The sequence below is a fragment of the Vicugna pacos genome, chromosome 33, assembly GCF_048564905.1.
Source record: "Vicugna pacos chromosome 33, VicPac4, whole genome shotgun sequence".
Classification (NCBI taxonomy): domain Eukaryota; kingdom Metazoa; phylum Chordata; class Mammalia; order Artiodactyla; family Camelidae; genus Vicugna; species Vicugna pacos.
In genome coordinates this window covers 15,153,580-15,178,459 of record NC_133019.1, presented here as the reverse complement: position 1 = coordinate 15,178,459, position 24,880 = coordinate 15,153,580, and the positions used below count along the sequence as shown (strand labels likewise).

The following is a 24,880-nucleotide window of genomic DNA, read 5'->3' as shown; positions in this document are numbered from 1 at the left end:
CTACTGGCTTGATGGAAAGACAGCTTCCTACTGAATTGGTGGAGCCGGGGAAGGGAAAGGTCATAAACATGGGACCCACGTTTTCCAGTTGGGGTTGCGGGGAGTCAGCTGAGCTGTCATAAATTTTTTTGCTGATTGAAAAACAAGGGAGGAGCATCTAAAGAAAGAGGACAAAGTCCAGAGCTAACAACAGCCTCCCACCTGCCGGACCGCTTTACTTGCTGCGGAATAATTTTCCTCATCATCCATGTTTGAAAAGTTTCTAGCACTTGATAATCTTTCCAGAAGTTCTCCTTTCTGTGCCCGCATTTGAGCCAAAAAACACTCTGTCCCTATGAGAAAACAGAATAAAGAATTCTAAAAGTTGTTCAGTTACACACTGTGAAGCCAGGGGAGAAGAGACAAGACAGACATGAACCACATGTACCTTTCCTGCTTATCTGGAAACACCTGCTCGCTAGATAACATCGGAATGTGGCCCTAAGGTTAGCAGAAGCATCACTTCTGATACACTAGGCAGTCCCTCCAAACCTGCCCTCAGGACAGTGAGTCTCTTCCAACAGTTTGTCCAGAGTCAGATAAGAAAAATGACTTATACAGAAGAAGCAATTGCTTTTTTTTTTCTGATATATGTATACCACCTAAGGGAAAAGTCAGGAATTGAAAAGCTAAGTAAATCACACCGAGTCTCTGCTTTTCTTAGTCTATCATTATAGTCAACATGTTGATTGACCCCACATTTCATTTATTTTAATTTTTAATAATCCCAAGTAAAGCTAAGGGAGGTAGATGAGAAGGGAGTTCAGTTGAGGTTTTGCAAACAAATCAGCACTGACATTAGTGCGCTCTCACTGGCAGTGCTAACAGAATTGTCACTACACTAACCTTATTGTGTGTCACTCCACTGACATAACTCTGATTTGAATTCACTACACACCAGCGATGAAGCTGGGAACTCTACTGCACCATGAAATCATGTCATGAAAAAGTAACGCTTTCAAAAGACTGCATTCACTTCGTAAAGCTGAGTAACGGAGGACACCTGGACATTAAATGCCCTCCCACTCTGCAGTATGGCTCAGGACCACCACCTAATTTCCAACCGCCTCATTCACAGATTACAAAGATGCTAGTCTGAGAAGCTGCATAATCCACATGGTTTCCTGAATTTAAGGTATCAGTTACCGAGTCTCCTGAAGCCAGGTACAAGATCCACGAAAGTAGTGGTGCCATCACACAGAATGGGGGCAAGACGGAATCGGAACTGATGCCCGAGGGTCAGCAAGTGGTGAGCGATGTACATACAGTTGTTGTGGTGAATGGCGGCCAGCTGAGGCAGTTTTTGAAGGTTCTCCCTAAATCAGGAGGAGGCGGAGGACAAGACATAAATCACGTTACAGAAGGTGGGGTTGATGGGAAGTCTACTCTTCTAATGTATTTCCAGGCGTTAATCACTGTCTACTGTATAAATGCTGTACATAACAAGATGTAACCTCATCACTCCCACTCCCGTTCAATCAGTGAAGCTGTTCTGCCTGCATGGGACCTTCTCCTATAAAACTATCCCCATGATTAATGAAAAAGAAAGAGCAAGGGAATCAGGATGTTTACCTGTGTCAGCTCTTTGTACCAACCTAGCCTAGCTGTACACAATAATTCCCTTGACATTTAACACTGGTAAGTCTGTGGAAACTTTCTCCAAATTCCTATTTCATTTATATAAAGAAGTACTTGAACTATTTTCTAATTCACTAGTTTTCAAACGTGGCTAGAAATTAGAGTCACCCAAGAAATTTAAAATCTATACATGCTCACTTAGACTTCGCCCCAAACAAACTAAATCACAAACTCTGAATGAAGCCAGGGCATTAATATGTTTTAAAATCTTTCCAGATTTTAATTTTCATAGAAGATCAAAAATCCCTGCTCTAATTTTTCTGCACATATCAGTCTACCTACCCAGCCTGGGGAGAGAGCCTGTCTTATACTTACTTCTGCTACATATCAACTAGCAGCCATACAATTAACACCTTGTGGTTTGCTGATTCAATGTCAGGCTAGAATATACAATGTCAGAAACTAGCAATCTAGAACAATGGTCCTCATTTTGGGATACAGATCCGAATTACTGTAGGGCTTCAGAAAAAAAACCAGATGTGTGGCTCTTACACCCCACCTATAGATCCAAATCTCTAGGGGGTAGGGCCTAAGCAAATATATGCATGTTCTCAAAGTTCCCTAAGACAGTCCGAAATCCTGCCAAAGCTGAGAGCTCGAACCTAGAGCAGTGGTTCTCAAAGTGTGGCTCCCCTGACAAGCAACACTGGCATCACCTAGAAATTTGTTAAAAGTTCCAGGCTTTATCCCAGGTCTACCGAATCAGAAACCTTGCTATGGGATCTGGCAATCTACATTTTAATAAGGCCTCCTGGTGATTCTGATACACACTGAAGTTTATAAACCACTGGTCCAGCATAAAGTTCCAAGGTCACACAAAGGGAAGAGAGAAACAAACCTAACTCCACAGTCGTCTGAAAAAGCACAGAAACTCCTAAGCCAACTGTCTCTGAATCTACAAAGATACGGCGATTAACTGACGGGAAGATGATTTCTCTTTCCCTTTACCTGACTAAGCAGAAAGTGAAATAAAAATTGTAAATCGCAGCAAAGAGAATACAAATAAAAATAATAAGGTTCACAGTAAACAAGCTGTCTTTTAGAACAAAAGCAATAGCTAGGCCTCCTTAAAAATACCTCAATTGTTCAAAAAAAAAAAATCTGAATCAAAAAATACTCCAAATAATAAACGGGGCTCTTCTCTGAAACCAGGGTCCTGGATTAAGGAATAGTTTTGTTGACACATTATTTAAAACATTTATAAAAGGTATCCAAAACACTTAATTTAGAAAACAGAGAACTCCTGGAGGTTTAATGTTATGAGAACCTTTTCAGATTAATATGAAAAGAAACTTTTAAAATCCAAGACATAAGGCAAATACCTAAGATAGCCAGGAAGAGTGGCTGATGGACAGTTAAACAGCGATCTCTCATGGTATTAAGTCTGTGAAGCTATGAATGCCAAGGGGAAACGTGGCGTGTCTACTGGAAACGTGGCGTGTCTACTGGATAGCAATATGGAGTGACGACCTCTTTATTTTGTAACTAAGTGAAGTGAGGCAGTTCTGAAAATACCCACCATCAAAAACAGGGTAAAGCTCTTCTGAGTTTTTAAATCTGTATCACCTACTACATGCAAGATTATAGTATCCTTATTAGTTTATTAATAAATGAGCAATGCCCTTTAAACCTGTATTTTAAATGGTTTACTGCATTTTATTGTGAATTTTAGTAACCAATTATCTTTGGTGGGAATATAAAATCACTGGTTTTAACCTGACTTACAAACACTTCAGACCTACAATATTATACCGAAGTCAGATACAGTGGCACTTACTTGTGATATGTTGGTACAACATCATGGAACAAATGGAAGATATTCCTCACTGAGTAGAAAAGCTGAACAGCACTGAAAGGAAAACAAGGTTTCAACAGAAATGCAGAAGGATATATTGGTAATGAGGAAAAAAAATCAAATTAAATGCACCTTAAGTGAGAGTCATCGGCTAAAACTGCCTCGGTCACTGCTGAAAACACATTAATCTAGATGGAAATACATTCTCAACCAGTTTTACTAAGACTGAACTAGACTTCAGTTCTAAAAACCTGGACCCATTAATAATTTTAAGAATAGCAGCATTCAACCCAAAGCCTCTTTTCCATTTATCAATTTGTGTTCTGCCAGTACCCAGAGTATCCCTGCAGTTACAAATGGAGCTAAGCCTCGAGCAAATGCCACCTGCCCACTGATGTACTCTGCAAAGGGCAAGCTATCAATAAAGGGGCTCACTGATGCTGCCAGAACCAGCCCGTCTTTCAGCTTCCACCTTTTCTCCTGCTCCCCCCAATGCAAGGAGATGAATCAACATTTCTAGCACAGAATCTAACCTCAAGTTTTCTTGCCCTTTAAATTTGGCCTTAGAACATGTAAAGATTATTATTAAAATGCACTTAGAAAGAACAAATATAAGGTTTTTGTGGCTTACTTCTACGTATCTTCAACTATGTATCTTGAACGAGTCACAGGAATTTCATAGTTTTTAAAAATAATGGCTATTATACCCCAAAACACTGTTATGACTTGATTGTGATACCTGACTATTTTTGTTGCATATGTTGCTGTTTGACGTTTGATAATAGGGAAATAGGTTGTTGTAGTGTAGTTTTGTTTTTGCTTGTCATGTTAAAACTATTTTTGGCAGGGGAAAGACTGTCCACAGACACTCAGTATACAAAAATATTGTTTGGGGTTCTCTTAGGAAAAGTCGCCTTGACTCCCTAACTCTGGTCTGGTATATTTCAGGTGAATGTCATGTAAAGAAACAGTCGTGCCTACATTTATTTTGCCAAAGGAGTATATATTTCCTTCTACTTGTACCTTTTTTTCCTGTTTTTATTTAAAACTGGATGGACTTGTGAATATAATGATTCATTAAAATCATGCAAGTATCTTGGTAAACATGTTCTTTTTAGAGAAGAATAAAATAAAGGGGTTAGTTTTTACATGGAGATAAAAACTGAAACTCCGGGAGTCCATCTGAAGACACAATTTGATTAAGTCAGGCCCTAACTGAAACTGTTTCCCACTATGAGGATGAGAAGTAGAAAAATTACTACACACAGATTCAAACTAAGGTTTTGTAAATCTGTTTTATAATCAACTTGGGCTACAGCCTACCATTTTCTCCTCAATTTAGCTCTGGAGTAGGGGAGGAGCTTCCTAAACAAAAAGAGATTCAGTACAAATGCGGAAGCATGTGGAATAGAGTTTGGGCACATCTAGAGTTTGGATACAATGCTGACTGGAAGAAACCTTGAAAGGGAGAGATCAGAACTTTGGTGCATTCCACTCCTTTCCTTCTACCTTTGGCTGGCTGCTCACCAAACTATTCTTGCTTCAAAACTGGTATTTAAAATGTAAATTAATTAGGGCTTAGATTTCCAAAGGTAAAATGAAGGTTAAGGAAAGGGCCAGTGCATGCTAAAACAGACGGTACAACAATCACTGTTACCACCACCGCCAATGAACATCTGAGTATTAGTTATTTCCCAGGCAGCATTCTAAGTTCTTTACAAGTGCTTCCTCATGTAATATCATCTAAGTCGAATAAAAAGTTAAAAGTAAATAAAAATTAATGAGCTTTTGTGAAAAGTGATTGACAGTTTTTAACATCTGTCCATCCATACACATGCTTTTATTTCTCATACCTTGCTGTAAGATTTATATGTTATTGTAAATGAAAGTAAATTATCAATACATGTCTGTGTGCTGTACTGTTTTTCTAGGGAAAAAAAATTAACTAACAGGATATGAAAACCCAAAGAATTCCAGCTAATCTTCTTAATAAATGTCTAGCTTACGTACGCATCTACCCAAGTCACTGCCATTTGCAGACGACTCAGAACTCATACCACTGATCGCTGCTGGTCGTTGCCTCTAGTAAAGTCTGATAGGCAAGTTCCATTAATTTCTTCACAGATTCACTGATGCGGCACGTGGGCAAAGAAAAAGAATGCTGGTCCAATGAATTTTCAGGCTCCAGATTCACCACTTCGTTGTACTGAGTTATGGACACTTTCTGAACTTGTAGCTTGTCATCCTCATCAGGACTAGGAAGGTCTGGCACACTTACCTTAGAGGCAGGAGTAATCTAAGATTCAGACAGAAAGACAGAAAATGCATTGTCCTCAAAATAATTCAAATGCAAGCATACAGTGAGGAATAAGATACTGGTTGCTTCCATGATGCTTACGCTGTTGCTCTAGAGAGTAGCTGGAAGAGCTGAGTAAATATGGCCGTCCTTTAATGACCTGCTCAATCTTGGGGGAGAGCACGTTATGAGAAATAAACAAGTCCTTTCACTGCGCCATTCTTCTAGTTCTGTGCACATTTACTCTCGGTGGAGACAGCAGAGCTGTGAAACTGGCCCAAGATTTTGGGTAAATGAAAGGACCTTCAAAAATTCTCTTTCTCAGACCAGACTATTGGATTACTGCACAGCAGTACGCTTTTGTGTTCCACTGTCATTAAACAAATTACTTGTGTTGGCTTGGTCAAAGAAACAACACATTCACGCTAGCTTATCCTATTCTTAAAAACAAAATTTCAAACCCAAACCAAAAAAGCCTCCCTAACATTTATACAGAATGAGAATTCCCTGACTTGGTCAAGACTAAAGGAAAGAACACTAGACTTCCAGTCCGGAAACATCAGTGATATTTTTTAACCCTAACTTTTAACAAAGTCATTTAACCTCTCTGGACCTCAACTTTCTCATTGTTATGTGAAGAAATTGCACTACAATAAGGGTTTTCAAAACTTGCTTCTCAAAGATGCCTCAGGGGCCAAAAAGAAAGGGGGAATGATTAAGGAGGTGGAAGCAGCGGGCTCCCCACTCCTACTGCAAGAAGAGCAGCTCTGTCTGCATGTGTTGACTTCTATGGAAAATTCCTGATAGAAAAAGTTTCAAGTCTAATCACTGAAGTCATCAGACTTGCCTTCTTAATCTGCTAAATGGTAAAATCACATCTACTTCATAGGAATGTCAGGAAGTTTAAATGAGAACACAAGCATCACAACCAGGAGAGATGCTACTGGCATCTGGTGGGGAGATCAGGGATGCTACCGAACATCCTGCAGGACAGCCCCTATGGCGAAGAATTATTTGGCCCCAAATGTCAACAGCGACAGTGTTGAGAAACCCTGATCTAGAGGAAGATACATTATTAGGATTTGGGTACTTGGGGAAAAATACAACACTACAGAATGTGAGAACTAATTGAATAGGGAGCTCAGAGATTACCTAGTTCAATTCTGTCACGTTACGGAGGAGGAAATGAGATTCAACAGGTTAAAAGATTTAGCCCAGAGTCACAGAGCAATCTAGTAAAAATCCTCTTTACATCAAGGAGTTATGACAGAGCCAATGAGATACATGTTACTTTCATTTACCAAACATTTGCTAAGCACTAAGCCCACAGTAGTGCACGCCAGGCATTCTCCTGATGCTAGAGATCCAACAGTAAACAAAGCAGGAAAAAAAAAGCAGCAGCTCCGTCCTCATAGAGCTTATTCTCTAGAGGGGAGGAACTAAATAATTCACACAGAACGCTTATCGCTAGTAAGGGATATGAAGAAAAATAAAGCAAGGAAAGAGTATAAGAAATAAGGGGAGGTCACAGTTTTAAAAAAGAGCGGTCAGGAGAGGGAGCGAGTCACGTAGGTGTCTGCGGTAATATTCCAAACGGAGAGAAAAAGAGCTTCGGAAGTTGTGCAGCCACATGGGCCGGGCACTGAGTGCGCGGGGCAGAGTACGTGGAAGAGGGATGCACTAGGAGACAGAGTCAGACAGCGGACATGGGGACACAGCACAGAAGATCCTGTAGGCCTCTGGAAGGGCTTCCTTTGAATGAGATGGGAGCCACTGGATTTTGCGCAGAAACGTGACATAAGTGATATTTACATACAAAAATGTGCAGCCCAGTCCCCAGTACTGAGTGCATTTCAGCTCCCTTAACAACCCCCAAATTACCTCAAAATGTGTTAACATCTAAGCACTTCAAATGGAGAGTTAAATATTTTGCCTAAGTGGACACAATAGCAGGGTATCCCCAAGGGAAATGGGGGATGGCAGAAGGGGTAGAGGGAAGAAGAGCTCAGTGCTCTCAGTGACAAAAGAAAATTCCTCAGCCATTTTTCTGTTAAGGGATGACTTTAATCTCTGTCACGCTTTAATCTAAGTAACACCTGACATTTGCCAAATATTATTTTATGTGTGTAAGACATTAAAAAAAAAACAGAAAAAAGTACACAGAATTATCTAAAGTCAAAGGAATAAATTACTCTCAGTACAAATTAATTAGTCCACTGACTTTGCAGATAATTATTTATACGCTACACAGATCACAGCTTTTTGTATATTTCATTATTTTTACTTGAAAACGAGTGTCTCCATTAGCCTAAGAGATGAAGTCAACATTTTCACAAAAGGATATAATCTCTGCATGTAACCATATCAGTCATAAAACTGTGTACTAAAAACTCAAGTGATGATGTTGAGAAAAATCCACAGGCTAACACACTGTCTGATTTCAATAACAGTGTAATCCATTACACTGATGTAGACTTTTTCAATTTACACAATGCTTTTATGTGCATTATCCTATCTGGACCTCACAATGACCTATGAAAGAGGTAGATGTTAGGACCACTTTAAAAATGAGAAAACAAACGTTTAAGAAGATTAATAATTCGCCTCAGTGACCTCAGCAACTGCCACAGCTCTTCCACTCCACCATAATCCTCTCAAAAATGATCTGCTCCCTACGTACAATGTATAACCACCCCCATACCATCACAGTGTTGTGAATTTCAGAGGTCATCAGGTTTCTAGCCGCCACGATCACATCCTGACACTTCTTGTTAGCAAAATGAGAATTGACATTACGGGCGTATTTCAGCAAATCCGTAGTATCTCCTTTTAAAAACCTCATCTCCTTTAGGGCATTTTCAAATTCTTCAGTAGACTGTATGATCTGAGAAAGAAACACATGAAAAAAAATATACATATATACATATATTCCATTTCAATATTAAAATTTCAAATCCAATGTATAGAAAAGAACAAGGACCAGCTGATCATTTAAGTTTTAGAACAGACCACCAATTACTAGGTATAAAAATAGTATACATTTTTCTAGCCTTAAGTTCTCTGAAAGAGCATCTTCAATAGAAAGTTCTGACTCTACTGAGTAAAGGTGAAAAAAATCTTTAAAATAAATATACAGTAGTATCCTTGGTTTCACTTACCCACAGTAAACCATGGTTTGAAAATATTAAATGGAACATTCCAGAAATAAACAATTTATGAGTTTTAAATAGTGCGCTGTTCTGAGCAGTGTGATGAAATCTTGTGCCGTCCTGCTCTGACTCGCCCAGGACATGAATCACCCCTTTGTCCAGCTATACACACTACCTGCCCGTTATTATAGGAAAAAACATAGTACGCATGGATATATATAGTTCAGTACCATCCACGGGTTCAGGCCTTCACTGGGGATCTCAGAACTTAGCCTCAAATAAAAGCAGGGGGAACAACTGTATTTATTTTAGTGTTTGAGGAACCACTAAAAAGAAACCAGAAAGTAAAGTGTCACATAGTAGTTACTACAGCTATACAAATATAAAAACAATTGTTTTCCAAAAGTATCCTACTTAAGAAAACGTACTTAATAAGAAAACATACTTTCCCAGTCAAAAGGTAGAAAGCCAGGATAGAAATGAAGTTACAGGGAATCTGCCTCCACGTTTCATAATTTTCTTGCAGATGTCACTAAAGAACAAAAGATCTCCAAGGTAAACAAACACCAACAAGGGGAACCCATGGCCTCCTCAAACCTTCTGCGACCCCTCTGCTCTTACCTCTTCATACTGCTGTAACTTGCTGCTGTTAGTCGGGATGGAATAAACCAAACAATTTTTAATGAGGCACTCAGATAAGTCCTCCCAGATCATGTCACCAAGCATCTCAGCCAATATGATCTTGGATGTTTTCTCATTTTCTAGGTCAGCATCAAGAGGCAAATCTGAATTCAAAACAAAAAGTTCTAAACAAGAAACCATTCACGGTCCAGATATACTCTCAAATTCCCTTGTTTTCTAGAATCCTCTAATTCTAAGATGATGGGGAAGAAAACAGCACACTTAATTCTACCGCTGTCTCAACTGACTGCGTGGGGCACGGCATGACACACTATTATTTTATTTTCACTGCTCAGATAAATCGTCTGCACTGCATTACTGCCTGTTCTCTATTAACAATAAGGTATCAAGCCATCTACATTATAATCATCTACTGCTAATCTACCCATCTGATTCTATGACAAGCTTTCAGAAGTTCTGCACACCAAACTGAAACTAGTTTAGAATAAAATCCAGCTCTTTAATAATGAATAAACATAGGTTTTTTCCATCTCTGCACAGGATCTGAGTGTTTAGCCTAACTAAAATATCAATAAACCCCTTACATTATAGCATAATATCTAGTCGATGAAACAGAGTACCTCAATATATCTTCTATGGTAATATTTTATGTTGGTATTTTCCAACACATTTTCAGGAAGTTATATTTAGAATACACTATTAATTAATTAAATACTTAAGAATCAGTGACCAATGTAGACGGAAAGACCATAAGCAGGACCACCTTTTTTGCATCTAGTTCTGATTCACCAAGGAAGACCTTAGGGGATAAGAACCTTAAAAGAAAATGACCGTATTATCTCAGAGCCTTGAGATACGTTACAGCATCTGAACTCTAGGCCTGTACTGCCTGATTTGGTAGCAGTCAGCCACATTTTGTTACTGAGCACTTGAAATGTGGCTAGTGTGACTCAGGAACTCAATTTTTTTTAGTTTTCAGTAATTTCAAATGAAGTGTAAAAATGGAAGCAAGAGTGGGTGGTTATGAGGGGTAGGTGGCCCCAGGGAGCCTTGTGGTGACAGAATAGTTCTGTATCTTGATGTGGTGGTAGTTACATGAATCCACACAAGAGATAAAACTGCACAGAACTGTGCACGCACACACACACACACACAAGTGTAGGTAAAACTGAGAGAAATCTGAGTAAGTTCTGTGAATTGTACCAAAGTCAATTTGCTGGTTTTGAAATTAATACTGTGGTTACACAAGATGCTAACACTGGGGAAAACTGGGTGAAGGGTACATGCGGCCTCTGAACATTTTTTGAATAAAAACTTTAAACTAAAAAAAAAAAAAGGAAGTAGCATAAAATGCTTTCAAACACAATTTTTGTTGCTTTGATAAGACTGCACCTCACTTTAACCATCACATCACGTAAGCTATTACGTTGTACTGCAGTGCTCACATCAGGTACATCTATCATTTCTAGTATTCCAATATGAACACACCACCAATCTAGTCAGTGTAAACAGATTCATTCCACTCTAGCGACTTTTTTACCCTGTACACCAACGTAACATTATAACGTGCTTATTTGAATATTTTATTCATACAGCACAAATGACTGTGATATCTACATGAACTGCAAAATGCAGTTAAATTGAAATCCTTATTTCGATTATGATATATTCTTGTAGTTTAAGAAAATAACTATAAACAGATTTTTAAGTTTAAAACTAAGGTATACTATTGATACAGAATCAAGTAAAGATGCAGAAGCCAGTGAAACCAGTGGAACAGTAAAGAAAAAAAAGAGATGAAAACAGGCCACAAATTTTACAATGGATGGCAACTGCAACTTGCTAAAGCAAAGCAAAACAAATCTTTGCTTGCTGTGCAAAAAAAAATTTTAAGATAATAAAGCAGACAATACTAAGAGAAAATTTTCAACAAATACATTAGGGAATTGTCAAGTTTCCTCTCAAAAAAGAATTGACAAAATTAGCCATCTGAAATCACAATTAAATGACCAACCAAAAATGTGATCTTAATGGGATCTGAGCCTGTAACTTTGGCTAGCTATAAACAGACTTGGTAAAATCATTCTATATGTTTTCTCTGTGTCAACAATTTGGTGTCAATTTTATACTGTTTTTTAAAAAAGTTAAGGCACTTATCTGTCTTTTTCTATTGACCAAAAGAGCTTGATTAACAGAGGAATTATCTGTAACTTGGAGAATACAAATGCAAGCTTTTGGTTAGTTTTCAGAGTTCCAAAAAAGTTGATTCTGCCAGTTTTTAATTGTTTTTATGGAGGACAGATTTTTGGTGTTCCTTACTCTGCGCATGGTCACTGATGTCATCCAAGCACAGATTAAAAAAAAAAAGACTGATTAAGATTGTTGGTCTTTTTATGAGCAAACTGACCTAAGTTTCCCAATAAAATACCAAAAGAGAAGGTATGGAAATCCTTCAGAATTTTTGAAGCGCTCACACATCCCACAGTAGCATTATCAAGGTATCTGAGGAGCCTCATTCATCTGGTCACAGTGCTGGGATCAAGACCCTCCATTTGAACCCTGCATAGGCAGCATGCTTTTCTCAATTCTAGGCCACAGATAACCCCTCAACTGTCTACTGCTTTTTAAAACATGATTTCCAAAGGATATCTGGCCAGGAGAACCCATATTTCTCTTTGTTTTTAAAAGAATGATGCAGAGAAAGTAAGTTTATTGCACTGTTCAGATATAAATCAGTCATGTGTTAACACTCTGGGGAGTGGAATTCAGGAGGGCATGGAGTGTGTCACTTTATATACTTCTGTAGTTTCCTCTAATAAGTATTACTTTGGAAATTAAAAGAAAGGAAAATAAATTCAAAATACCATGTGAAGTAATTTTAAAAAAAAAGAAAATGCCTAGAATTTAGCCATAAACCATACGTACCTAATGGTGGCCTTTTTAGTGGCAAGTCTTTTAACAACCTTCCAACCTTCTACAGTTAATTGTATGTTCAGAATCTCTACTTCTTGGTAAATTTTAGTAACTTATACTTTCTAGAAAATCATTCATGGCAAAAGCAAAATGTGCTTGTTGTGACCAACCCAATACTATTAAGGTTTATAAAGAAAGAAACCAAATGTTCCCTCTCCATAGCCACAAGCTGCTCTTTCTCTCTCTCTCTCTCCTTCTGTGTCCTAGTGACCAATGTTAAGAGTTTCATTTGTATTCTTTTTCCCTTACGTTACACTGTTTATATAAACATATACACTGTTTGTATCACTTCTGTAAGGAATGAAAAAGTGGGATACCTGGGTCAAGAGATGCGTATCTTAGTACAACTATATAGCTTCACATTACTTTATAAAAAGCACTCACAAAAGCAATGGACTACCTTTCCATTTTCTTGCCAGAAACATCTTAAACAGGTCTTTTGTCAACCCTAAGGGTGGAAAGTTCTACCTTGATGGTGTGATTTCCATTCCCCTATTAGGGAAATTAAGTAACACATATTTTTAGGTTAATTAACAATTTGTACCATTTCTTTCATAAATTGTTTATTCATACTTTTTTTTAAACCTAGTTTTCTATTGTTCTCTTTTTCTGTGGGAAAAAAAATCTTTATATTACCTCCTTGTCTGTCAGATGTATTACAAATATTTCCTCCCAGTACACTATTACCTTTTGACTTTATGGTATTGTTTACTATATAGAACTTAACATTTATATATCGTCAAATTTTCTAATCATTTCCTTTATGCATTGTGTGTTTCCTGAGACTATTCAAGTCTTCTCCTAAATTTTCTTCTAGCATTTTTACCATTTCACTTTTGCATACAGGGCTTTAATTCATCTGGAATTTATTTCTGTATGATGTATGGAGCAGGAATCTAACTTTGTTTTATGCCATATAGCTAATTTTGCTAGCATCATTATTTAGTAAACTATCTGTCCCATTAAACTGAAAATGTGACTTTGATCAAATGGTAAATTCTCATTTATGTCATTCCAAAAAAAAGTGAAGGAAGTTTTATATTGGTGATAAGATGTAGGAGACACAACAACAGCTGCTGTGAAGAATCTGAAAGTCCATCATCTATAATAAGAAATAGACTTATTCTGTATGGCTCCACACAGCAGAAATAGCATCAGTAAAACAGATATTTCAAGGCAATATATTTTGAACATATTTTTAAAATAACTATCCTAAAGATTTAATTTCCAAAATGGGCATTTTGGTCATAGTATTTAATATTGAAAGGAGATACAATTAAAACAAACAAACAAACAAAAACTTCATAGTAATCAGAGTTGCCCAGAGGTAGGATAGAATGCCTCAAGAAATGAGTTCTCTCTCACTAAAGGTGCTCAGGTTGGTTACATGACCAGAGATATCTGGACTGAATCACCTCTCTAGTTCCTTCCAATCCTTGGATACTGTTTATAATTTTATAAAAATGAGTGTATTATCTCCCCAAGTGAAGGAACAAGAAGAAAACTACCTTGGATTTTTGTAATTTATGCAAGTCTTAACATTTTTTATTCTCTGCTGTCAAACCTAGAAAGAATTCTTTGCTTTACATATAAAAATATTTACATATAAATAAGGTATACGACTGCCAGGAAGGCATATGAACAATAGCGGCATTTCTTTTTTATCTTTTCCACACAGGAAGCTTAATCTGACTATTCAATAAGACAACTGAGAAAAGCAAAAAGAAGGTAAGTCAAATAGAGTAAAAACAACAGTGTTATAATAAAACACCAGAATAGCATGACAGCCAGAAAATGATTTAAGCAACATAGAAACTGGCTATTTCAAGGATGAATATATAAAGATCTAACCAACAGGTTGAGTTGGAGTGAAATTCATTTCCTACGTTAAACCCAGTTTGTTTTTATCAACTAGGTTGTTGGGGATTCTTCCCATCGAAACATGTAAAACAGCACTTGGTTCATTTCTGCTTCTCCCGTAATTAAAGCAAGAGTCCCAAAATGTGATGCTACTAGAAGTCCAGTGAGAGAAATGCATCCTGAAGTTCAACTAAATATTACAAACACAGACTCCGGGCACCACTGATAACCCTGCTTGTCAGTACAGGGCAGAGAAGGAACGCAAAGTAGAGCACAAAATAAAAAGGCAACGGCTCTGGTCCTGTGACATAATTCACTCACCTCCCATCCTCCATTCACGCAGATTGTTGGCATTTTTATTCACTTTAAAATAATATTTACTTTCAAAAATCATATTTACTTTTCAAAAACATAAAAAGCACCGCCTTGGGGACACATACCTAGAAGCTGTTTCTGGACCACTTCCAGTACCAGTCTGATCTTTGCAAAAACTTCAGATGGCGATGGATGTTCCAAGTCAGTCATCACAGATTCAAAACGAATAATAACGATGTTAGGCTGGTTTTCTATCACAGCAAAAAGGGATGGGCAAGATGCCAGAGGCCTAAGGATATACTTCAGCAGCATCTGACCTGAAAATTATATGAAGACTCATCAAAAATCACCAGAAGAAACAAACAAACAAACAAAGTTTTGTGCACCTAACAACAAAAATACATACACCATGACATTACACAACACCCACAATGCACTGCAGGTTTTCCCACTAAAGCGTCCCAGATTGTCTACAGATTTTTATATAAATTATTCAAAAAACCAAATAAAATAAATACCGGCACTTAGTCAAAAAAAAAAAAGAAGAAAAAAAGGAAAGGATCTAGGCCCTTAATGAAAAGAGTAATATTTACAACAATTCCACTTGATAAACCATGAAGCCAAACCCTATATGATCCATCATTAATATTATTCAGAGAATATCTGTTAATTTTTTCTGTCATTCCTTTAACACTGGACCTTCTGAAATTTCACGTAAATGAAACAAAGCTTCAATCATTTATCTTACCAAATGACTTAAGCTTGGAATGTAGCTCCCCAAGAAGAGAAAATGCCAAGAGGACAGAGCTGATGGGGGGCACGGGGCCCTTCTCCTCTTTCTGAGATTGCTCAGTACACAAATGAAGTTCTGTTTGTAGGCAAGATTCCAAGTTGCTGATATCTAAGAAAAAGGGAAAAAATATCAGCTATCTCAGCAACACAGGATGTTCCCATTCCTATTCCTGAGAGCCCATGGTCTCCTGAGTCTTAAATACACGCTTTTACTACAATACACTTCTAATGCAGCCAAATATTAATTATGACATACATGTCCTGGGCATCACTTTAAAACAGGAAATTAGTTTTTTTTGGTATATTCGAAGAATCAAACTGAGTGCAAAAGTATGATGACGTGCTTACAATAACTGCTAATTCAATATGTACTGAATGGCTGAATAAAGTCAAGGAATAAAAAGTGAGATCCTAGTTTGCATTAAGACCTCCCTTACCAAGTGAAGAGAACAGCCTGCCAGACAAGTTTAACAGGAAGAGTGTGTTACAACAGAGAATGAACACACCTGCCACCTTCTCTTAATTTTACAGTCTGCTTGGAAATAGCATCTAATTATTTTCTAGATTCCTTCCTTCAAAATACCTAAAATACATATGTGTGTATACGTGTGTGTATGTGTGTGTGTCTATGAACACACATCCATATATAATGTATCTGAGGGCCAAAGTGGACATAAGAAAGGGAGCAAGAGGAGACTGTGAGGTTTCCTCTGAAATAAGACTAAATTTCAAGATTAAGTGCTGGAAAATATACCAGGTTTAATGGCATGCCCTTTACATATACCCTCAGGGGTTTTACTTTGTGTAAACAAGACATCAAAGAGGGCTCACACCCAGAGGTGGGCAGAAGGGCTAAGAGCCAAGTAGTATAAATAAAAGCCAGGGCCAGAGTTATCCTATTTCTTCACCTTGCAAAGCAGCCCCCGTCTCATGATTCTGTCACCATTTTTACCCAAGGACTGAAAAAAATTGGGCCAAACTCCTATCCCATTGATCCTCTGTCTTCTTTCCTTAGCAAGAGAGAGAATGATTGAATAGCTTCTTTAAGCCTTCTAGACAACATAAACTGTTGGGATTAGGGATTTGGGAACTGGCACGTCCTACAACGCAGTGGAAACGGTGTGGTCTTAAAGTGCCACCTCTCTAACTTCTCTACTTTCTTCTCTACCCCTCCTCCAAGTGGACCCCTCCCAATCACCTTCCCTCTTCTCTGCTCCTTCCTACTGGAAGGGACAGAAAGAGAAATATCACAGAAGTAAAAAGCATTTTGGTCCTAACAAGCATTTTCCTTAAAATGAGAACTCAATATAGACTTGATAGACTAATAAATGAAACCTTCTCATCTACCAATATAAAACATTTGGAATATATTCAGAGGCCAAACTGGTTCAGGCAGATTAAGCAAAGCAGTCCACCTGAGGTCAGCAGCACCTTTTGATGGTGGGAACTTCCATACAATCAGCTTCTGCCACTCTTCTCCAAGGTGATACAGTATGTTCTGTTTCTGTATTGTAAGCTCCATACTGAGAGATTTCAACATTTTCAAATCAAAGCATTTTCTGGATTTTAACAACTTCAAGCATTTCTGTGCCTGGTAGGGAAACAGAATCATTGTTAAACATCCCACCTGGACTGTGGGCAATCAGAATATATTTTATAATAAAAAGGAATACATGGAACACAAAATTTACTGAAAACAAGAATAGTATTAATTGCTCATGCTTTGGAGAAAGTGTTTAATACCTCTTCAAGACGCTGAGCAGCAGTGACATACTTCTTCTCTGCTAATGCACAATTATATTCTTCAATAGCAGTTGAAAACTGAAAAGAGAAGTGTAGTTATTTAGGTATTTTATTTTACATACTATTATTTCAAGTCTGTCTGCTTACCTGTTTTTAAAATGTGGAAAAAAAACCATATAGTCAAAGGATACCCATTTAATGCTGAGACCAACTGGAAAAAAGTCACTTTCTCACCACCAAAACTCTAAAGTTTGGTTTGAGTTTACTGACCTCTTGTAGCTGTTTAAGCAAACTTAGGACTACTGAGTCTCTTTCCAACTGTTGCTTCAGGTCTGTAAATTCAGCAGTTGATACATGAAGATCCCGGCGGACCTAAGTCACACATCAAAGACAAGTAATTTTAAGCCATACTATACCTAAGAAATAAAACATTTATTAACATCAATAAGCTTTATTAGGTGACTGTAATTCATGATGAAATTTACATGCTGATGACTGGAATAAAAATCACAGAATGCAGTAGGAAGAGACCTTCAGTTGTCCACGCAGCCCAAACCCTTATTCTACACAGGAATACCCGTTTCCAACAACATAACATCTTTTTGTCATCATCTATTCTTGGTTTTAAACTCTCTTTCATCAGAAGGCTCATCCACCTGGATTACTAGAAGGGTGTCCCCACTGCCAAGTGGTAATTCATCCTACAGCTGAACAGTTCTAATAAAAAGCTTTTCTTACGTTGAATGAGACTCCACCTCCCACTCTGTCTCCCCATGCAGAGACTTGGTACTATCAATTATTTCCTCTCATGTCTTTCACCTCTCCCTAATTCATTCTTCATTCACGAATCATATATTGATTGAATACCTATTAGAGCATGGCTCCTCCCATCAGATTTAAACATTAAAATTTCCCCCATCTTTAAGAAAATATCTCCACCTCAGCAACTGCCCTATTTCTCAACAGCTACCTTATTTCTCTCCTCCCTCTCAAGCTTCTTGCAGGAGTGATCCATACTCACCGTCTTTACTCTCTCACCTTTCATTCACTCTGTAACCCACATGATCTGGTTTCTGTCCCCATCACTCCACCAAAACTATTCCAGAACAGCTGGTGCCAAAAACGCCGATCAAATTTTTGTTGCTAAATCCAAAGCATCCATCACCAGTAATAACCATTCCTCGGTACACTGTTACTTCCTTTTGCTTAGTTCTATGACACCAATTTCTACCCAACTTCCTCCTGGTTCTTTGGCCATTCTCTCTCATTTTCTTTTGGGAGCTTCATTTTCCCTCTGATCACTTCACACATATTGACATTCCTTTCTGCCTAGCCCTCTTATTACTCTGAACCAACAGTTCTCAAAAAATAAACTTTTTTTTTACCCCTCCCATCCAGGGACACTTGGCAATGTGTAGAGACATTTTGGCTTATCACAACTGAGGGAGTTCTACTGGCATCTAGTGAGTTGAGGTCAGGGATATTGCTAAACAACTTACAATGCACAGGATAGCCCCCCCAACAGCAAAGAATCCCCAGCCTCAAATATCAACAGTGCCTAGACTGAAAAACCCTGTCCCGTACACTCTCTCTGGACAATTTAATCCATTCCCATGGCTTCAAGTTCTAAGCGCAACTGTCTCAAGTCCACATCATTTTCCAAACCTCCAAATATGTTATGGATGGAGTGATGTGTAAACTGTCCTCTAAAATCCATTTTCCCACTCTCCCCCCGTAACAGCACATGGCTGCCCGACTAGGCTACGCATTCTAGAGGGACAATGTGCCTAAGATCCCACCAATGGAATATAAGCCGAAGGGATGTGTACCAGTTCCAAGTCTTAGTCTCAAAAACACGGATGTGTCCCCTCTGTGCCCTCTCTTTGCCCTTTAACCTCCAGCTATAACTGGACATGGGGCAAGACCAACTTCAACCATGCAAACAACAACAAAGTCTTAGAGCGTGCTTCTCAAACTATAACAGTGGCCAATCCCACTGCTCTGCAGACGGCTGGAAGACAATTCTTCAGGGGTACCTCACATTTCTGCACTGTCTTGCAAGTGAAGCAACTGACCGTCTTTTGCCCTGGGCTACCTTTTCAAGAACACTTGTGTAGTGAACACTGGAAAAATAGTGTTTCCCTCCAGAGAAGAAAGCAGGCATTATGAGAGGCTGAGATTCCCTAACTCAGGAGTTCTATCATGCAGTCCACTGCACACTGCCCTGCAGAAGCCTGGGCTCGGGGCACTGTATAAAAATGTTTAGCATTCTGGCTACTGCTGTGAATAGTAAACTGTCCTCTCATCCAAGGATGCTCATGTTAGAAGTAGAGGTAGAAGACACATAGGATTATACTCTGTTTAATTCTCTAATATCAGCTTGATTTCTTTCAACTGCCTGTTTTTCCTAAAAGGACATTGCAAGGGAAAAATTCTGGTGAGATAATATATGTGAAAAATATTTTCTAAATTATAAAGTGGATACTCCTGTTTCCAGACTGGCTTCTTTATGATGACAGCACTCTGGCAAATGTGGTCAACATTCTTAACACCCGCTGGACTCTCCATAAGAAGTATAACAAGCACAAGGCCCACAAAGTGACACCGTGTAAGACAGGCAGGGATTCTCTACATGGCCAGGAAAAGTGGCTTTATGACAGGAAGTAGAGTGGTTGTGATTGGCGAACCAAGCCAAGTTTCCAGAAGAAGGCCAAAAGACAAGACTGTGCTGAAGCTTTAACAGGTTGAGGGCAGCTGCAGGTATAAGAGAATGCTGGCCATTAAGAGATACAAGCATTTTACAGTAGGAGATAATGGGAGAGAAGGCCAAATGGTCCAGTTCTAAGCTTCATCTATTTTTATTTTATTATGAGGACAATAAAATATCTAAAATATCCTGAGATTTTTTTTTAATTTATAAAGTGCTATTAAAAATGTAAGACATTATTGTAGCTAAAACATTTTTACCATGAAAAAGAAATTTTTAAAATTATGTTTTTGGAAAGTATTTGCTTTGGTTTTTTGGGTTTTTGTTTTTTGTTTTTTTCTTTGGTGGTGCAGGAGGAGGAAGGCATTTAGGTATATTACTTACTCTTAGAGGAGGTAGTGGGGATTGAACCCAGGACCTTGTGCATGCCAAGCATGCACTCTACCACTTGAGCTATACCCTCCCCCTGTTTTTAGAAAGTATCTGAATTTTAAAATTGGAAGTTACCCTAAAATCGTCTCATCCAACTTCCATTCCCCAATAAGGAAAGTAAGGTCTTTAAAAGTTGTATAAAACTGAATTGTCTTAAGAATCAGGAAGCTGACCTTCCTCCCTATAAACCTACCTTACAAACTATTCTTACCTCACTCTCGATCCTGGATTTCAGCAGGTCAATATCATCAGACAGCTTATCCACTTGGGTAACCAGGTCCTGTGCACTTTGCATGCTAGGCAGGAATTCACTGTACTTCTTGCTGATCATACTGCATACCTCGCCCTATTATATAAGATACAAAAATGACAATGAGATGAGTAGGGAACTCTGTTACATAGCTCGTCTTCTGTTAGGTATCTTCCATGTTAGAGCCTTTCTGCTGGCTACCCACACCCATCTGCTTTCCCTCCAAGCCAATGGGGTTCTTCAAAAAGCACATTTCTCCCACCATTAAGAGTCCCGTAACTTAAGGATGCAAGAAAATAATGACCAAATCCCAACAGTGCCCAAGACTTGTGCAAACACTGAAAAAGAGAAAGGCAGAGCCAGAAGTTCTCATTTTGAACTATATCAAGACTATCGCCACTAATTTTAATCATATCACTAACAGAAAAAAAGTAAATGTATAAATTAAACCCATAATGTGTATATTTCAATCAATTTGTGAATTTCTGCTTTCTTGCTTATAAAATTGTAAGACCTATATAAACTCGTGGTTGCCAAGGGGGTGGGGGGTGGGAAGAGATAGACTGGGATTTCAAAATTGTAGAAAAGATAAACAAGATTATACTGTATAGCACAGGGAAATATATACAAGATCTTATGGTAGCTCACAGAGAAAAAAAAGTGACAATGAATATATATGTTCACGTACAACTGAAAAATTGTTCTCTACACTGGAATTTGACACAACATTGTAAAATGACTATAAATCAATTCAAAATGTTAAAAAAAATAAAATAAAAAATAAAAAATAAAAATTGTAAGACCTAATCTTAAAACCCGAAACTGATTTGAATGCCATTATCTCTGTTAATGCAAATTAATTTGATAAACAAATTATTGAATACTTTGCACTGAATTAGTCAATGCTTTGGAAGACACAAAAAATTATGCTTGCCCACAAATAAATTCCTCTTAGGTAGGAAAGACAGTATACACAAGTAATCAGAATACAGAAATGTAATACGACAACAAAGTTAGTGTCCTCCAGGAACACAACTGGAGTTGTGCTTGGAGTACAGAAAGTAATTCTCAACTGGCTGAAGATTCAAGTTGGCAAAATCAACTAGTGAAAGCAAAGTTTGGTCCAGAACAGGGAAGAGCCTTGGGTGCCATGCTCAAGTAGCTTGATTGTCTTCTTTCCGTCTTTATATAAAAAGTAATGAAAAATCCTAAAGCCGTATTAAAGAGATGCCAGTGACGTCAATACTTAACATTTAGGAAATCATTTTGGTAAAGAGAACTATTTTTGTGCTTTTATGGTACAGTACCAGACTTGCTCCCTTAAATCCAGACCTATACAGGTAAACATCACTTTAAATGAATGCAACAAAGACAAGGGCAAATAATAGCAGCCTGATGATGGTAGAACAAAGTGAAACTTCTTGTGGCTATGTGCCTTTTGTTTTTGTATCAATCTCAAGATAGGAGGGTCCAAAGAAGCGCTATTTACGTGTTTTGTAACACTCAGCATAGCCTCAAGGGCCTAGGGTGGAGAAACTTTAAGAAAATATCGATACAAAAAAAAAATTTCTAGGAAGGAGATTGGTGTAATCCTCCCAAAGCTATTATATTCATCCACAAATCGTACAAGGTGGAGGAGATAAATACACGCCGACGAGGGGTGGGGGGAGCCTGCCCTCATTTCTACCCTCTCCTATGCTGCCTCCCTAGACACCTCGGCCTTCCAGTCCCACCTTCCCTGCTCTGCTCGTCTCCTCGGCCCTCCTCCTCGTCCCCATCCTTCCCCTACCTAACCCCACTCCCCAACACCGCACCAGCCCCCTCGCCTCCTCAGTCTCCCACTTCAGTCTGGGCTCCCCTCTAAGCGCCCTCCTCAGCCCACAGACCTCCCACTCCTCATTCTTCCCCCTCAGCTCCCACACCCGACTCCTCGCACCCACTCTGGCTGCCGTTGGCCCCACTCCTCTCCCGTCCCTTTGTAGTCAGCCACCGGCTGCCCCGCCTTCACCTTGATCTCCTCCACCCGCCGGGTCAGGCGGCTGATCCGAGTGCCCAGATCCTCCTTCTCCAGCCTCCCCGAGTGTGCCAGAACTTCTGTCACGAACGAGGCCATCGCCACCACTGGAACCAACGCTGACAGGGTCACTCTCCCGTAGCCAGCGCGGCAGCTCCAGTCCCGCCGGCGGCCTTGGCGCGCGGCCTGCCGGGAAACGAAGTCTCGCGGGGCCCAAACTGCCGCGCGGGAGGCGAGCGCCGAACTACAACTCCCAGCAGGCTCCGCGGCTGTCCTAGCGTGGAATTTCCACGGTGTCCGGTAGTTGGCAAACTGTGCAGAGACGCGTTTTCCTGTCTCCGTTTTCAAGTAGCTTTTCCTTTCCCGCCTGTTTTTCCCTGGAAGAAATGTTTTTATTTAATAACCCTTTCTCAACTTCAAAACGCTTACCTGTGAAATTTATCTAGCCAGAAAACCCAACGAGCCCATCTTGATGTTTTTTTTCGTTAAATATTCCTTCTCAGGGGCCGCAGTGGCCGTCAGTCTGTACGAATGGTGCTCTCTGAAGTTGTGCAAGGAAATGGCTTCACCTCATTTTTAAACAAAAATCTGCCCATAATTGCACTCCTTTTATATTGCATGGTTTATATTACATTTGTGTGTGTGTGTGTGTACGTACTACATCTATGTAATACTATTCATATTACCCAAGTATAAATAACATTAGTACAGTGTGGACTAGAACAAGATACTTAGCACTTTCTATCAGAGATTACAAGTCAATTTTATCAAAACCTGTTTTTAAATTTTTAATGTGTTACGTGTTCACAATATTTAAGAGATAAATAAATACATATATTGAGATGAAGGATATACATCTTTCTGAGTGATGAATTTGTGGGGGGGGGGTTCCCCTTCTCTTTCCCTATTTATTTTTCTGTTTTTCTGCAATAAACATGTACTGCTTTGATTAAAATGTTATTTTTAACTTTTTTAAAGGTCTCTTGCAAGGGTTGACCCCAAGTAGATGCTGACCCTAAGGTCCTTGCTGATGTTAAGTGCCTATGGGACAATCTGCTTATCCTAGTGAGGCCAGGGCAGCTTCCTGTGACATGAACAAAGGAAATGAAGCTGGAGTTGAGACAGGAAGTCATAATATCTTGGGAAGCACCTCTCCCTAGAAAACCAAACCAACTTGTTTGGTAGACCTGTCAGTTTCACTTTGAGTTCTAAATGCTACTGATAATAAATGCCCAGTGAGAAAGAAGGACCTGCAGATGAAATTCCTGAAAACTTGTATCACACATTTACTGAGCAACTACTATATGACAGATACTGTGCTAGGTTAAGAATCCAAAATACTCAAATAAATAATCTCAGGAAAATATGATCATTACTATTTTGGAGGTAAATAAGGGACTGATACAGATTTTGTGGGGCCTAAATCTTATACAGTTACCAGGTGAGGGTGGAATCTTTAAGGAAAAGAATATAAAATAACAAATACAAAATTAGATACAGGCCTTGGAAGGAGCCTGTGCAAGGAAAAGTCCCTGAAGCTTAATCCACCTCTGAGGAAGAGACAAAATGCAGAGAAAATATTGGAGGAGGAGCACCCAGTCTCTGATTGAATCAGGGAGGTTTCACAGTAAGAAGGAATCTGACCTAAGAATGGAAGGAAGATGCCAGGTTGAAGTTCTGGAATCTTCCTCCAGGAAACCAATCCATTCATATGCGCAAACACAGCTGTGGAAGCTCCACCTCTCCCTGTGCACTGGAGAAGCTAAAGATTGTTCCTCAAGTTTCCAGAGAAAGAGGGAAGAGCCAGAGTCAGCCTGAGGAAGGAGAAGAATGTTCTTCTAGGGGATGGAGTGAGATTGCTACACACAGTCAGTACACACAGGCATGAATGAACACTTGAATAAATAAAGAGGAATTACCAAATGAATGGGTTCCGGTTTCCCTCACTAACCTGATCTCCCTCATAGTTCACACTTTATCCTGATGTGTGTATCTCCCAACTCACAGATTTTCACAAATTATCAAGAAAGAGCTCCAAAGAGGAGCCAAATAATCAAGGAGCAGCATCTGACCTTTCATGGCTTACACACCTGCGGCATGCCAGTATTCAGGAAGCCAAGTATCAAACACAAATCAAAAGGGATGTAGTACAAGCAGACAGTGTTTCCAGGGATGACTAATATTTCACCATTGTGTTGGTTAGAACATGCGATTGTTATAAAAGCAGCAGAAGGA

At 38.9% G+C, this 24,880-nt stretch overlaps 1 protein-coding gene across 1 annotated transcript in view; it reads right to left on the bottom strand.

Annotated features, from left to right (window-relative positions):
- The window catches only part of ZW10 (zw10 kinetochore protein), a 28,420-nt gene extending 5,582 nt beyond the window's left edge, over nucleotides 1-22,838 (bottom strand). Inside the window, exons 1-13 of the mRNA XM_006207805.3 lie at nucleotides 22,640-22,838; nucleotides 20,593-20,727; nucleotides 17,513-17,614; nucleotides 17,243-17,320; nucleotides 16,931-17,090; nucleotides 15,456-15,608; nucleotides 14,833-15,024; nucleotides 9,539-9,702; nucleotides 8,470-8,652; nucleotides 5,530-5,768; nucleotides 3,455-3,526; nucleotides 1,186-1,355; nucleotides 202-332 (exon numbers count right to left, since the gene is read on the bottom strand). Of these exons, the coding sequence (XP_006207867.1) occupies nucleotides 202-332; nucleotides 1,186-1,355; nucleotides 3,455-3,526; nucleotides 5,530-5,768; nucleotides 8,470-8,652; nucleotides 9,539-9,702; nucleotides 14,833-15,024; nucleotides 15,456-15,608; nucleotides 16,931-17,090; nucleotides 17,243-17,320; nucleotides 17,513-17,614; nucleotides 20,593-20,727; nucleotides 22,640-22,744 (1,884 nt within the window). The 5' untranslated portion in view covers nucleotides 22,745-22,838. The remainder of the gene's footprint in view (nucleotides 1-201; nucleotides 333-1,185; nucleotides 1,356-3,454; nucleotides 3,527-5,529; nucleotides 5,769-8,469; nucleotides 8,653-9,538; nucleotides 9,703-14,832; nucleotides 15,025-15,455; nucleotides 15,609-16,930; nucleotides 17,091-17,242; nucleotides 17,321-17,512; nucleotides 17,615-20,592; nucleotides 20,728-22,639) is intronic.
- Nucleotides 22,839-24,880: the final 2,042 nt, after the last annotated feature.